The sequence below is a fragment of the Bison bison genome, unplaced genomic scaffold, assembly GCF_000754665.1.
Source record: "Bison bison bison isolate TAMUID 2011002044 unplaced genomic scaffold, Bison_UMD1.0 scf7180017864317, whole genome shotgun sequence".
NCBI lineage: Eukaryota > Metazoa > Chordata > Mammalia > Artiodactyla > Bovidae > Bison > Bison bison.
In genome coordinates this window covers 7,575,512-7,591,849 of record NW_011494889.1, presented here as the reverse complement: position 1 = coordinate 7,591,849, position 16,338 = coordinate 7,575,512, and the positions used below count along the sequence as shown (strand labels likewise).

The 16,338-nt window shown below is 36.6% G+C and overlaps 1 protein-coding gene across 1 annotated transcript in view; it reads left to right on the top strand.

The window, feature by feature from the left end:
* The window catches only part of LOC104997965 (chromosome unknown open reading frame, human C1orf101), a gene marked incomplete at its 5' end in the record, with an annotated part of 138,826 nt that overhangs the window by 44,204 nt on the left and 78,284 nt on the right, over positions 1-16,338 (top strand). The window contains one exon of the mRNA XM_010852945.1: positions 1,976-2,082. Coding sequence (XP_010851247.1) covers positions 1,976-2,082 — 107 coding nt within the window. The remainder of the gene's footprint in view (positions 1-1,975; positions 2,083-16,338) is intronic.

Genomic DNA, 16,338 nt, shown 5'->3' with positions numbered 1-16,338 from the left:
AAGTGAAAGAGGAGAGTGAAAAGTTGGCTTAAAGCTCAACATTCAGAAAACTAAGATAATGGCATCTGGCCCAGCATCACTTCATGGCAAATAGATGGGGAAACAGTGTCAGATTTTATTTTACTGGGTTCCAAAATCACTGCAAATGGTGACTTCAGCCATAAAAGACACTTGCTCCTTGGAAGGAAAGGTACATCAAACCTAGACAGAGATTAAAAAGCAGAGACATCACTGTGACAACAAAGGTACCTTATAGTCAAAGCTAGGTTTTTCCAGTAGGCATGTATGGATGTGAGAGCTGAACCATAAAGAAGGCTGAATACTGAAGAATTGATGCTTTCGAACTGTGGTGCTGGAGAAGACTCTTGAGAGTCCCTTGGACAGCAAGGAGATCAAACCAATCAATCCTAAAAGAAATCAACCCTTAATATCCATTGGAAGGACTGATGCTGAAGTTGAAGCTCTAATACTTTGGCCAACCTATGTGAAGAACCGACTCATTGGAAAAGACCCTAATGCTAGGAAAGATTGAGAGCAGAAGGAGAAGAGGGTGACAGAGAATGAGATGGTTGGATGGCATCACTGACTCAATAGACATGCGTTTGACTAAACTCTGGGAGATAGTGAAGGACAGGAAAGCCTGGCATGCTGCATTTCATGGGGTCACAAAGAGTCGGACATGACTTAGGGACTGACTGAACAACAACAATGGACTTTAGATTATATAGCGTGAATACGCAGCAGTAACCCACATTTGGTAAACCTTAAGAAAATGTCCTAAATGTAGAAAAAAAGAAAATATCCTAAATGTGTTTTTTATACTTTTGATGATTCCTTTGTGGTAATGTTTTTCTATACTTATAAAATTATCTTTGATGACCATGAATTATCCTCTTAATGGAGAAACATACGTTCTTAAGCTTGTTTATCTGGTTGTCTTAACTTTCTCTTAGTCTGTCCTTTTTTCTGTCATCTTGTTGTATAGGTTGTTGTATTTTATGTCCATCTTATTCTATGCCACATTAAGAATGCTCGTTTTACTCTTTTATTTTGCAGTTATAGGAAAGATAGTTGTATTTAAAATTCTGAATAGTGAATAAGACTTTTAGAAACAAAATAAAAAGATTTATTATTTATCATTTTTTTTTACCAGACAAATCTGTTTTTCTCCATCAAAATCTCTAAATGTGTATTCTTCAGGGAAGCTTTCCTGAAGACCACCATTCCTACTCTTAAAAATGGGTTAAATTCTCCTGTTAGACAATCCCATAGTCCTAATGATTATATCCTTAGTCATACTCATACAGCAATCTCAAAAGTTTCTTTGTGGGTGGTTGACATATTTCCAGGAAATTAAACAGGAGCGTTATTGGAGGAGTCTAGACTAGCCCTATCTGAATTTGCATTCTACAGATTCCCTATAATGTAACTGTTGCCTCTATTCTTAAAAAACTTTATTAGAGATAATTCCAGTAAATTCAACAGCTCCTTAAATCTCATCAGAAAAAGAGGGGGCATGTCAGATCTGTCTTTATACTAATAGAATTTTTCTTCGAGCTTCCAGATATATTTGAAATATGCTTTTTAAAGGATATGTTGTTTTGAAGTCAGGCTTATATAGAAATAATTCTAAAGATTAGTTTTAGAAACTCCATTACATATTTCATTGATATTAAAACTAAGAGTATTTATTTAAGAGCCTCCATAATCTCAGTTTATTCAGGACTCTGTACATAGTATTTTCAACATGTTATAAATTATATTGTGATATTTATAATTCATAAAGTTCTACTGGGGAGGAGACCATATAGTAGGGAAAAAATAAAACTGAATCTTGAGAATGTGGTAAATTTATAAATGTAAGCAATGTCTTAACTAAAATAATAAATTTAATGCATCATGGTGTAATTTCAGGGTAACTTTGGCTATGAAAAGAGTAAAGAGAGGAATCTTTTTTTTTTTTTTTTTTTTACAGAATTCCATAATACTTAGCAAGCAGTTGGCAGCTTTGGGACAGATGCCTTTCATATATACAATTCTGAAGAGAAAAGTTTATTTTCCACAAGAAAGAATAAAGGATGGGTATTTAATTTTTAAATTTAAGATGTGAAATTTATGTTTAAAATTAAGTAAAATTATTATCATAAACTTCAAGATATTTAAAAACCCCAGTAGAATTTCATGGAGTATCTTCTATGTAATTTCTAAGTAGCTTGTTTTAACACATAAAAATTGTGATAATCAAAACTGGTTACCAACTCAGAAAATATCAGTCACAGTCCTGGAGTAGGTTCACAATTTGTTTAAATAGCTAAAGGTCAATGAAAGAGTCTCATTCAGGATAGTAGCAAATCTTGACAATACTGCAAAATGTTTTCTGCTGGTTCTTTAAAATGAGCCACAGTGGTATGACTGATAGCACAGTTATTGCTATTATTTCAGTACAGGGGCATACACACAAACACACATCTGAAAAGTAAAACTGGTTATTGTTAAAGTTAGTAGGTGATCATGGGGTTTAAACAAACTTTTTGAAATTTTATTTTATTGAAGTATAGTTGGTTTACAATGTTGTGTTAATTTCTACTGTATAGCAAAGAGATTCAGTTATATATATACATACATATATTTATATATATACACACACACATTGTTTTCATGTTCTTTTCCATTATGGTTTGTCAAAAGATACTGAGTATAATTCCCTGTGCTACACAATAGGACCTGCTGTTTAGCCATCCTGTATATACTAGTTTGCATCTGCTAATCTCAGTCTCCCAATCTATCCCTCCTCATTCCTCCCTTCTTTGGCAACCACAAGTCTGTTCTCTATGTCTGTAAGTCTGCTTCTATTTTGCAGATAAGTTCATTTGTGTCGTATTTTAGATTGCACATATAAGTCCCATTTGTTTATTTTTGCTTTTATTTCTACTGCCTTGGAAGACTGACCTAAGATAACACTGGTACAATTTATGTCAGGGAATGTTTTGCCTATGTTCTCATATAAGAGTTTTATGGTGTCATGTTTTAAAGTCTTTAAGCCACTTTGAGTTTATTTTTGTATATGTTGTGAGGATTCGTTCTAACTTCATTGATTTATATGCAGATAGCCAGCCTTTCGAAATCAATCAAGCACCTAGGCTTGATTGACAATCCAAGGCTGTATATTGTCACCCTGCTTATTTAACTTCTATGCAGAGTACATCATGAGAAATGCTGGACTGGATGAAGCACAAGCTGGAATCAAGATTGCCAGGAGAAATAGCAATAACCTCAGATATGCAGATGACACCACCCTTATGGCAGAAAGCAAAGAAGAACTAAAGAGCCTCTTGATGAAAGTGAAAGAGGAGAGTGAAAAAGTTGGCTTAAAACTCAACATTCAGAAAACTAAGATCATGGCATCTGGTCCCATCACTTCATGGCAAATAGATGGGGAAACAATGGAAACAGTGACAAACTTTATTTTGGGGGGCTCCAAAATCATTGCAGATGGTGACTGCATGCATGAAATTAAAAGACAATTTCCCCTTGGAAGAAAAGCTATGACCAACCTAGACAGCATATTAAAAAGCAGAGACATTACTTTACCTACAAAGGTCCATCTAGTCAAGGCTTTGGTTCTTCCAGCAGTCATGTATGGACGTGAGAGTTGGACTATAAAGAAAGGTGAGCACCTAAGGATTGATGCTTTTGAACTGTGGTGTTGGAGAAGGCTCTTGAGAGTCCCTTGGACTGCAAGGAGATCCAACCAGTCCATCCTAAAGGAAATCAGTCCTGAATATTCATTGGAAGGACTGATGCTGAAGCTGAAACTCCAATACTTTGACCACCTGATGCGAAGAACTGACTCATTGGAAAAGACCCTGAGGCTGGGAAAGATTGAAGGCAGGAGGAGAAGGGGACAACAGAGGAGGAGATGGTTGGAATGCATCACTGACTCAAAGGACATGAGTTTAAGCAAGCTCCAGGAGTTGGTGATAGACAGGGAAGCCTGGCGTGCTGCTCCATGGGGTCACAAAGAGTCAGACACGACTGAGTGACTGAACTGAATTGAACTGAGGCAAAGGGCAAGGTGCTTATAACTAAAAGATGTAGTACTTCTAGACAACAACCTCATAGTTTAGCAGGGGAGACAAGTAAACAAATAGACTCTGCGATAGAAGTGAACCCAAGGTGAAGTGGAATGTATGTAAGGTACACCAACTATGGCTTGGAAGGTGCACTGAGGCTCAGAGAGGACTTTCCTAAAGAGGTGACATCCGCATTATTGAAAATAAAAGTCAGCCAATTGAAGGAGCCTTTCAAACAGTGGGGCAACATATAGGAGGGCCTTCAAACAGAGACCTGAGAGAGCAGATTCATTCTAGGAGATCAAAGTTCAATTCATGGTTAAATTAAAGGGTGATTTTAGAACAATGCTCAAACAATTTAGAACATGCATCAACTTAAAGTAGACTGCTCTACACATAGATTGTTATATAAGAACCTCATGGTAACCACAAACCAAAAACCAATAGAGTCACCAAAAATAAAGGGAAAGGAATGCAGGTATTGCACTAAAGTCATCAAAATACAAGGAGAGATAGTAAAAGAAGAAGAAAGTAACAGAGAACAACAACAACAAAAGTAACCAGAAGACAATTAACAAAATGGCATATATATCAATGCCATTTTGTTTGTAAGTACATACATATCAATGATTACTTCAAATGTAAATGAACTAAATGCTCCCATCAAAAGATATAGGGTGATTGAATGGATTGAAAAATAAGACCCATATATATGCTGCCTATAACAGACTCACTTCAGATCCAAAGCCATACACACAGACTGCAAGTGAAAGGGTGGAAAAAGATACAGGCATACCTTATTTTATTGTGCTTTACTTTATAACTGAAGGCTTTTGGCAACTGCATCTGTCAATACTATCAGTACAATTTTTTATAACAGCATTTGTTCATTTTGTGTCTCTGTGCCACATTTAGTAATTCTTGCAATATTTCAAACTTTTTGTTATTGTTTATATTATTATATTATATTTTATGTAATAATAATATTAATGACTACAGCCATGAAATTAGAAGATGCTTGCTTCTTGAAAGCTATGACAAACCTAGATAGCAGACAGAATATTAAAGAGCAGAGATATCACTTTGCTGACAAAGGTCCATATAGTCAAAGCTATGGTCTTTCCAGTAGTCATGTTACGGATGTGAGAGTTGGACCATAAGGAAGACAGAGTGCCGAAGAATTGATGCTTTCAAACTGTGGTGCTGGAGAAGACTCTTGGGAGTCCTTTGGACATTGAGGAGATCAAACCAATCAGTCCTGAAGGAAATCAACCCTGAATATTCATTGGAAGGACTGATGCAGAAGCTGAAGCTCCAATACTTTGGCCACCTGATGCAAGGTGCCTGATGCTGAGAAAGATTGAGGGGAAGAGGAGAAGGGGGCAACAGAGGATGACATGGTTGGATGGCATCACAGACTCAATGGGCATGAGTTTGAGCAAACTCTAGGAGATAGTGAGGGAGAGGGAAGCCTGGTATGCTGCAGTTCATGGGGTCACAAAGAGTCAGACATGACTTTGTGACTGAAGAACAATAAATATTAATGGTGGTCGTGATCAGTGATCTTTGATACTACTATTGCAAAATGATCACAGTTAGCTGAAGACTCAAATTTTGGTTAGTGTTTTTTACCAATAAAGTCTTTTTGATAAAGATATATACCTTTTTCTTTTAGACAATGCAATTGGACACTCAATAGACTACAGCATGTACACATAAGATTTCTATGCATTGGGAAACAAAAACAATCATGTGACTTGCTTTACTGCAATATGTGCTTAATGCAAAGGTCTGGAACTGAACCCATAATATCACCAAATAATGCCTGTACTCTATGAAAATGAAAGCAAAAATATAGCTGGTGTAGCAATATTTATATTGGACAAAATAGACTTTAACATGAACTGTAATGAAAGACAAATTGGAACATAAATAATTACAAAGATATCAATCCAAGAAGAATATATAACACTTGTAAATATATAAGCACCCAACGTAGGAATACCTAAATACATAAAGGAAATATTAACAAACATTACAGGAGAAGTTGACAGTAATACAATAACAACAGGGTCCTTTAAACCCCACTTATATTAATGGACAGCTTATCTATACAGAAAACCAATAAGGAAACACTGGCATTAAATGACACATTAGAACCAATGATGAGATGCACACAGAATATTTCACCCCAAAACATCAGAATACACATTCTTTTAGGTACACATGGAATATTCTCCAGGATAGGTTACATGTAAGAACACAAAAAGAGTCTCAATAAATTTAAAAAGATTGAAATCATTTTTTCCAGTCATAATGGTATGAGACTAGAAATCAGCTACAAGAAGAAACTAGACCAAAGCACAAGCAGATGGAGTCTAGACAACCATTGGTGTCACTGTGAATATCAAAGAGAAAATAAACTAACACCTTGAGAGAAATGAAAGTGGAAATATAACATCCTAAGTTCTATGGGCTGCAACAAAGGCAATTCTAAGAGAGAAGCTTATAGCAGTACAGATTACATCAGGAAAGAAGAAAATTACAAATAATCTAAACTTATACCTAAAGGAACTAGAAGAAGAAGAATAAACAAAATCCAAAGCTAGTAGAAGGAAAGAAATTATGAAATCAGAATGGAAACAAATAAAACAAAGAGGGAAAGAGGGAAGGAAGGGTGAATGAAGAGTTTGTTCTTTGAAAAGATAAACAAAGTTGATAAAACATTAGCCAGACACATCAAGAAAAAAGAGATTTGGCCCAGATAAATAAACTCAGAAGTGAAAGAGAAGTTACAATGGACACCATAGAAATACAAAATATAAGAAATTACTTATGAAAAATTATACACCAACAAATAGAACAAACCAGAGAAATGGAAGGATTCCTAGAAACATATAGTCTTTTAAGACTGAATCTGGAAGAAACAGAAAATCTGCACAGACCAATCATTAGTAATTAAATTGAATCAGTAATCAAAAAATTCTAACCAACCAAAGTCCAGGACTAGATGCCTTTACAGGTGAATTCTACTGAACATTTAATGAAGACTTAATCACTATTCTTCTTAAACTATCCCCCCAAAAATTGAATAGGAACTCATTCTATGAGGCTGGCATCACCTTGGTACTAAAACCAGATATAGACACTACAAAGAAGAAAATTACAAGCCAATATCACTAATGAACACAGATGCAAAATTACTCAACAAAATATTAACAAACCAAATTCAACAATTCATTAAAAAAAATCATATACCATGATCAATTGAGATTTATCCCAGGGAAAGAAGGGTGAATCAACATCCACAAATCCAATCACTGTGATACACCCCATTAACTAAATAAAAGATAAAAATCATGTGATCATCTCAATAGATGCACAAAAAAACTTTTCACAAATTCAACATCCATTTATGATAAAGGCTCTCAACAAAGTGCATGCAAAGGAAATGTGTGTGTGCTCAGTCTGAGTTGTGTCCAACTCTTTAAGACCCTGTGGACCGTAGCCTGCCAGGCTCCTCTGTCCATGGGATTCTCCAGGCAAGAATACTGGAGTGGGTTGCCATTTCCTCCTCCAGGGGATATTCTAACCAAGGACCAAACCTATGTCTCCTGCATTGGCAGGCAGATTCTTTACCACTGAGCCACCTAGGAAGCCCAAATGAACATATCTGAACATAAGAAAGGCCACATATGACAAACCCACAGCTAATATTATACTCAATGGTGAAAGGCTGAAAGCATTTCTCTATGATCAGAAATAAGACAAAGATGTCCACTCTCTCCACTTTCATCAACATAGTATAAAAATTTTCATCCACAGCAATAAGACAGTAAAAAAATAAATAAAATGAATCCATATTGGAAAGGAAAAAGTAAAACTGTTTGCAGATAACATGGTATTATATATTAAAAATCCTATCGATCCTACCAAAATACTATGAGAGCTAAAAAAAAAAAGTAAAGTTGCAGAAAATAAAATTAGCATATAGAAATCTGTTGCATTTCTATATGCTAGTAACAAAACTATGACAGAGAGAAATTAAGAAAACAATCCCACTTACAATTGCATCAAAAAGAATAAAATACATAGGAATAAATTTAACCAAGAAGGTTAAAAACCTGTATTCTGAAAAGTATAAGACACTGATAAAGGAAACTGAAGAAGACACAAATAAATGGAAACATATTACTTGCTCGTGAACTGGAAAAAACTAATATTTTTATATGCCCATACTACCCAAATCACTCTACAGATTCAGTGCAATTCCTATCAAAATACCAATGGCATTTTTTACAGAACTAAAATAATCCTAAAACATGTATGAAAATACAAAAGATCCTGAATACCCAAGCAACCTTGAGAAATAAGAACATAGCTGGAGGAATCACAATCTAATTGAAACTATACAACAGCATTATAGTAACAGTCATTTCACAGTTATAGTCATTTAAAGTATGATACTGGTGCAAAAATAGACACATAGGTCAATGGAACAGAATAGAGAACCCAGGAATATACCCACACTTACACAGTCAATTAATCTACAGTGAAGGAGACAAGAATATACAATGGAGAAAAGAATAAAACTGGGCCAATTTCTTACATCATATATAAAAATAAACTCAAAATGGATTAAAGGCTAAAGTATAACCTCTGGAGTGATGAAACTCCTAGAAAAAAACGTAAGGACTGTGCTCTGTGATGTTGGTATTGGTAGTGTTTTCCTGGTTTGGTCTCAGGCAAGGACAACAAAAGCAAATACAAACAAATGGACTGCATCAAAAGCTTTTCTTTTTTTTTTGGCCAGGGAGGGAAGAGGCATGCCACCCAATTTATAGGATCTTAGTTTCCCCAACCAGGGATTGAATCTGGGCCTATAGCAGTGAAAGCACCGAGTCCTAACCACTTAACCAGTTGACCACTAGGTAATTCCCAAACTAAAGCACTTTTGCACAGAGAAGGACACCATCAGTAAAATGGAAAGGCAGACTCCTGATTGGAGAAGATATTAGCAAGTGTTATATCTAATAAGCTAATATCTAGATGGTATAACACTTTGCACAGAAAAGGAAATGATCAATAATATCTAGATTGTATAAAGAAGTCATACAAATCAATATCAAGTAAAATCCAATTTAAAGATGGGATGATGATGTGAAAAGACATTTCTCCAAAGAATGCATATAAATGACCAATAGACACATGAAAAGATGCTCAATATGACTAATACTCAGGGAAATACAAATCAAAACCACAATGAGATACCATGTTTTTGATGCTCAAAAAGATGACAAAATAACAAATGTTGGCAAGGATATGGAGAAAAGGGAACCCTGATGCACTCCATATAATAAATATATGTAGTGCACTCCATGTAGTACATGACCCCAGTAGTAATTTATGGGTGTGAGAGTTGAAGGTTGAGTGGAGAAGAATTGATGCTTTTGAACTGTGGTGCTGGAGAAGACACTTGAGACTTGAGAGTCCCTTGGACAGGAAGGAGATCAAACCAGTCAATTCTAAGGGAAATCAACACTGAATATTCACTGGAAGGACTGATAGTGAAGTTGAAGCTCCAATACTTTGGCCACTCGATGTGAAGAACTGACACTGGAAAAGACTGTGATGCTGGGAATGATAGAAGAGAGTGGGGTGACAGAGGATGAGATGGTTGGATGGCATCATGGACTTAATGGACATGAGTTTGAGCAAACTCCGGGAGACAGTAAAAGACAGGGAAGCCTGGTGTGCTGCAGTCCATGGAGTCACAAAGAGTCAGATACTCCTGAGCAACTGAACAACACGCACTGTTGGTGGGAATGTTAATTGGCATAGCCACTATGGAAGAACTTCCTCAAGAAATTAAAAATAGAACTACCATATGATCTAGCAATTCCACTTCTGGATATTTGCTCTAAGAAAATAAAAACACTAAATTGAAAAGATAGATGTGTTCACTGCGGCATTATTTACAATAGCCAAGATATGGAAGCAACCTAAATATCCATCAGTAGATGAACCAATAAAGATGGGATACACACACAGACACAATGAACTCAGGCGTAAAAAATAATGAAATCCTGCTATTTACAGCATGGATGGGCCTAGAGAGTATTATGGTAAATGAAGTAGGTCAGACAGAGAAAGCAAAATACTGTATGACCTCACTTGTATGTGAAATCTAAAAGTCAAAGTGAAATAGAAACAGACATAGCTACAGAGAACCAACCGGTGGCTGCCAGGGGGTGGGAGGTGTGGGGACTTTGATGAAATAAGCAAAGGGAATTAAGAGGTACAAACCTGTCATTACACAGGGATAATAATAATTCACAGGGATATAATATGCAGTATAGGAATATAGCAACAATACTGTAATAATTTTGTGTGGTAACAGATGATTACTAAATTTATCATGGTGATCACTGTGTTATTACTTTGATTGTCAAATCACTATGTTGTACACCTGAAATGAACATAATGTTGTGTGTCAACTTCACTTTAATAAAATAAAATAAGTTATATGGCAAGCTAATTAAACAAAGAAATTCAACTTTATGGTAAGTAATACAGAATAAGTATAGATTTAATTTAGTTTTTTGGCAGCATGTATATCAGTTGGTTTTCACAATTAATTCAGCAAATTTCAAATTAATTCAGCAAAATTAACAGTACTAATCAAGCTACTGTTAAAACTAGGGGTACAGTCAAGCTCCCTACCTTCTATATTCAAATTTTAATTGGGAATTCAAGAATTCAAATTATTCTAACATGGGAAATGGATAATTAACAAGTAAATATGTAAATAACGTATTGTATCAAGAACTATGAAAAACTATACTAAATGATAATACAGAGAGAAATACATTTAGATACCATCTTAGAGGAGGCATTGAGTTGAGATAAAAGGGTTTATATGAACCAGGAATGTGAAAAAATGTGGAAAGACTAATCTACATTCTTGAAAAAAGATCAATGATGGAACAAATACATAAACAATTATAGACCAATACATCTGAAAACTTAAAGAAAAAACATTCTAGAAAGTAGTTTTCAAACATGACTCAAAAGGAAATACAGGAGTTGAGCAATATTTTAACTATGAAGAAACTTAATCAGTATTTAACAGTCTTTAAGGAGGGCGAGAGAGCACTAGCACAGACAATTTCAATCCTAACTTGCAAAATGAAGTTACCAAGTTTGCATATGCCAATTCAGGCAAGGTATATATGAGAAAGAAAACTTATATGCTGATGTCATTTATGAACCTAGATGCAAAATTCTGAATAAAATATTAGCAAAATAAACCCAATAATATATGAAAAGAGAAATGACATATAATCAAGTTGATTTATACCAGAAGTGCAAGCTTAGTATAATATTTTAAATGTTTTAACATAATTTATTACATTAATAAATTAAAGGAGAAAATTGCATGTCATCTCAATAGGGACAGAATGAAGCTTTATTTTTACCTCCATATATTACTTACCTCATGAAAGTGAAAGCTGCTTATTCATGTCCGACTCTGCGACCCCATGGACTCAGTCCAGGGAATTCTCCTGGCCAGAATACTGGAATGGGTAGCCTTTCCCTTTTCCAAGGGATCTTCCCAACCCAGGGATTGAACCCAAGTCTCCCACATTGCAGGCAGATACTTTACCAGCTGAGCCACAAGGGAGGCCCAAGAATACTGGAGGGGGTAACCTATCCCTTCTCTAGCGGATCTTCCTGACCCAGGACTTGAACCGGGGTCTCCTGCATTGCAGGCAGATTCTTTTCCAACTGAGCTATCAGGGAAGCTTAGTACTTACCTCATATCATACATTAAAATAATCTCAGATTAATAATAATTATGATAATAATAAAACAACTTCAGAAGACATACATGTGAAAGGCTTAGCTGAGAACTTTTAGAAAGAGATAGGATAATACTTTTATTGCCTCAGGATAGAAAATTTCTATAATTGATAAAAGTATCTCAAATTATAAAATCAAAGATTTGATAAACACTCATTAATAGGTACATGAAATGATGTTTGACTTTATTGATAGAGAAAAATATTAATAGCCCAAAAAGGACCATTTTACACACAGAGACTGATAAATATGTTAATATTTTATAATGTTATTAATGAAAACATGTCAGTCTATAAAGCCTTCTGTAACAAAATACCACAAGCTGGGTGATTTTATAACAACAGAAGCTTATTTTTCACAGTTCTGGAGGCTGGAAATCTGAAATCAGGGTGGCAGTATGGTTGATTGAGGGCGCTCTTTTGGGTGTCAGAATTCTCACTGTATCCTCACATGGCAGAATAGGCTGGAGAGCTCTCTTGGGTTTCTTTTACAAGGGCATTAATCCCACTTATGAGAGCTCTATCCTCATTACTTACCTCTCTAAGGCCCCACTATAACCATTATATTGGGCATTAGGATTTCAATATATGAATACTGAGCAAACACACATTTCACACCATAGCAATGTGCAACAATGGGAACACTTACATACATTGCTAGCAGAAGTATAAATTGGCACAACCAATTTGAAAGATATTTTTACATTGTCAGACAAAATTGAAGATGCATATATCCAATGGTTGAGCAATTCAACATCTGTGGTTACCTTAGAGAAACCCATGCACAGGTGAATCAAGAGATATGTGAAAGTATATTTGTAGCAGCATTTTTCTGAAAGGAAAAAATCTGAAACTCTAATTTCCTTTCATAGAGAAATGGATAAACAGTCTCTTGCATAATTACGCTATAGAATGTATACATTATACAGCTGTGAGAAATAAACACAGCAACACAAATCAACATGAATGTATTTCACAAGCATAATATTGAAGGAAAAAGGAATGGCAAAGTACTTCTGCATTCTTGCCTTAAGAACCCCATGCACAGTATAAAGACGCAGAAAGATGTGACACTGAAAGATGAACACCCCAGGTCGGAAGCTGTCCGATATGCTACTGAATGAAAAGTCTGAGTCAAAGTGGAAAAAATGTCCAGTTGTGGTAAAAGTTGTGTCTGGTGGTAAAAGTAAAGTCCAATGCTGTAAAGGACAATATCGCATAGGAACCTGGAACGTTAGGTCCATGAATCAAGGTAAATTGGAAGTGGTCAAACAGGAGATGGCAAGAATGAACATCGACATTTTATAAATCAGTGAACTAAAATGGACTGGAATGGGCAACAATCCCTTAGAAGAAATGGAGTAGCCCTGATAGTCAACAAAGTCTCAAAAGCAACAGAATGATCTCGGTTCATTTCCAAGGCAAACCATTCAATATCACAGTAATCCAAGTCTGTGCCCCAACCACTAATGCCAAAGAAGCTGAACAGTTCTATGAAGATCTACAAGACCTTCTAGAACTAACAGCAAAAAAAAGATGTCCTTTTCATCATAGTGGATTGGAATGCAAAAGTAAGAAGTCAAGAGATACCTGGAGTAACAGGCTAGTTTGGCCATGGAGTACAAAATGAATCAGGGAAAAGGCTAACAGAGTTTTGCCAAGAGAACACACTAGTCAGAGCAAACACCCTCTTCAACATGAGAGACGACTCTGCACATGAACATCACCAGATGGTCAACACTGAAATCTGATTACATTCCTTGCAGCCAGAGATGAAGAAGCTCTATACAGTCAGCAAAAACAAGACCAGGAGCTGACTGTGGTTCAGATCATGAACTCCTTATTGCCAAATTCTGACTGAAGTTGAAGAAAGTAGGGAAAACCACTAGACCATTCAGGTATGACACAAATCAAATCCATTATGATTATACAGTGGAAGTGACAAATAGATTCCAGGGATTAGATTTGATAGAGTACCTGAAGAACTATGGATGGAAGTTCATAATATTATACCAGAGGTGGTGATCAAGACCACCCCCAAGAAAAAGAAATGCAAAAAGGCAAAATGGTAGTCTGAGGAGGCCTTACGGATAGCTGAGAAAAGAAGAGAAATGAAAAGCAAAGGAGAAAAGGAAAGATAAACCCATCTGAATACAGGGTTCACAGAATAGCAAGGAGAGACAAGAAAGCCTTCCTAAGTGAACAGTGAAAAGAAACACAGGGGGAAACAAAAAAAACAGAATGGGAAAGACTAGAGATCTCGTCAAGAAAATCAGAGATACAAAGGGAATATTTCATGCAAAGATGGGCACAGTAAAGGATAGAAATGGTATGGACCTAACACAAGCAGAAGAGGTGCAAGAATACACAGAACTATACAAAAAAGATCTTAATGATGCAGATAACCATCGTGGTGTGATTGCTCACCTAGAACCAGACATCTTGGAGTACGAAGTCAAGGGGGCCTTAGCATCACTATGAACAAGCTAATGGAGGTGATGGCATTCCAGTTGAGCCATTTCAAATCCTAAAAGATGATGCTGTGAAAGTACTGCATTCAATATGCCTGCAAATTTGGAAAATTCAGCAATGGCCACAGGACTGGGAAAGGTCAGTTTTCATTCCAATCCAAAGACAGGCAACACCAAAGAATGCTCAAACCACAGCACAATTGCACTCATTTCACACGCTAACGAAATGATACTCAAAATTCTCCAAGCCAGGCTTCAACAGTACGTGAACCAAGAACTTCCAGATGTTCAAGCTGGCTTTAGAAAAGGCAGAGGAACCAGAGATCAAACTGCCAACATCTGCTGGATCATCGAAAAAACAAGAGAATTTTAGAAAAACATCTACTTCTGCTTTATTGACTATGCCAAAGCCTTTCACTGTGTGGATCACAACAAACTGGAAAATTCTTCAAGAGATGGGAATACCAGACCACCTGACCTGCCTCTTGAGAAATCTGTATGCAGGTCAGGAAGCAACAGTTAGAACTAGACATGGAACAAAGGACTGGTTCCAAATTGGGAAAGGAGTACATCAAGGCTGTATACTGTCACCCTGTTTATTTAATATATGCAGAGCACATCATACGAAATGCCAGGCTGGATGAAGCACAAGCTGGAATCAAGACTGCCAGGAGAAATATCAATAACCTCAGATACGCAGATGACACCACCCTTATGACAGAAAGCAAAGAAGAAGAATCTCGTGATGAAAGTGAAAAAGGAGAGTGAAAAAGTTGGCTTAAAACTCAGCATTGAAAAAACAAAGATCATGGCATCTGGTCTCATCTCTTCATGGCAAATAGACGGGGAAACAATGAAACAATGACAAACTATTTTCTTGGATTCCAAAAATCACTGGAGATTGTGACTGCAGCCATGAAATTAAAAGACACTTGCTCCTGGGAAGAAAACCTATGATAAACTCAGATAATGTCTTTAAAAGCAGAGACATTATTTTCCCAAAAAAGGTCCATCTAGGCAAAGTTATGGTTTTTCCAGTAGTCATGCATGGATGTGAGAATTGGACTATAAAGAAGGCTGAGCACCAAAGAATTGATGCTTTTGAAGTATGGTGTTGGAGAAGACTCTTGAGAGTCCTGTGGACTGCAAGGAGGTCAATCCAATCCATCCTAAAGGGAATCAATCCTGAATATTCATTGGAAGCACTAATTCTGAAGCTGAAGCTCCAATACTTTGGCCACCCGATGTGAAGAGCTGACTCATTGGAACAGACCCTGATGCTGGGAAAGATTGAAGGCAGGAGGAGAAGGGGATGACAGAGGATGAAATGGTTGGATGGCATCACCGACTGAATGGACATGAGTTTGAGAAAACTCCAAGAGATGGTTGAAAGACAGGGAAGCCTGGCATGCTGCAGTCAATGGAGTTGCGAAAAGTTGGACGCAACTGAGTGACTGAACAAGAACACCTGAAATATAATGTGGCATGTGAAACTGAATAGGGGGAAAGATTAAGATTCCATTAAAGCATTGGAATAGTTTGAACTTTTTCCTGAATATAATATATGGGCCACTGAATTTTCTAAGTAGTTTTTAAGCAAGCACAGAAAATAGCAGAGAGAGAAACTGGTAACTGACTTCATAGAGCACAGAAATTCTGTTAATTGGGAGCTTGCAGAAGGGAATTCTGAATAGAAATTCCCTAGGGTACCTGCAATCGTGCTCCCTGAATATGGAAACCTAGCATGCTGCTGCTGCTGCTAAGTCGCTTCAGTCGTGTCCGACTCTGTGCGACCTCATAGACGGCAGCCCACCAGGCTCCCCCGTCCCTGCGATTCTCCAGGCAAGAACACTGGAGTGGGTTGCCATTTCCGTCTCCAATGCATGAAAGTGAAAAGTGAAAGGGAAGTCGCTCAGTCGTGTCCGACTCTCA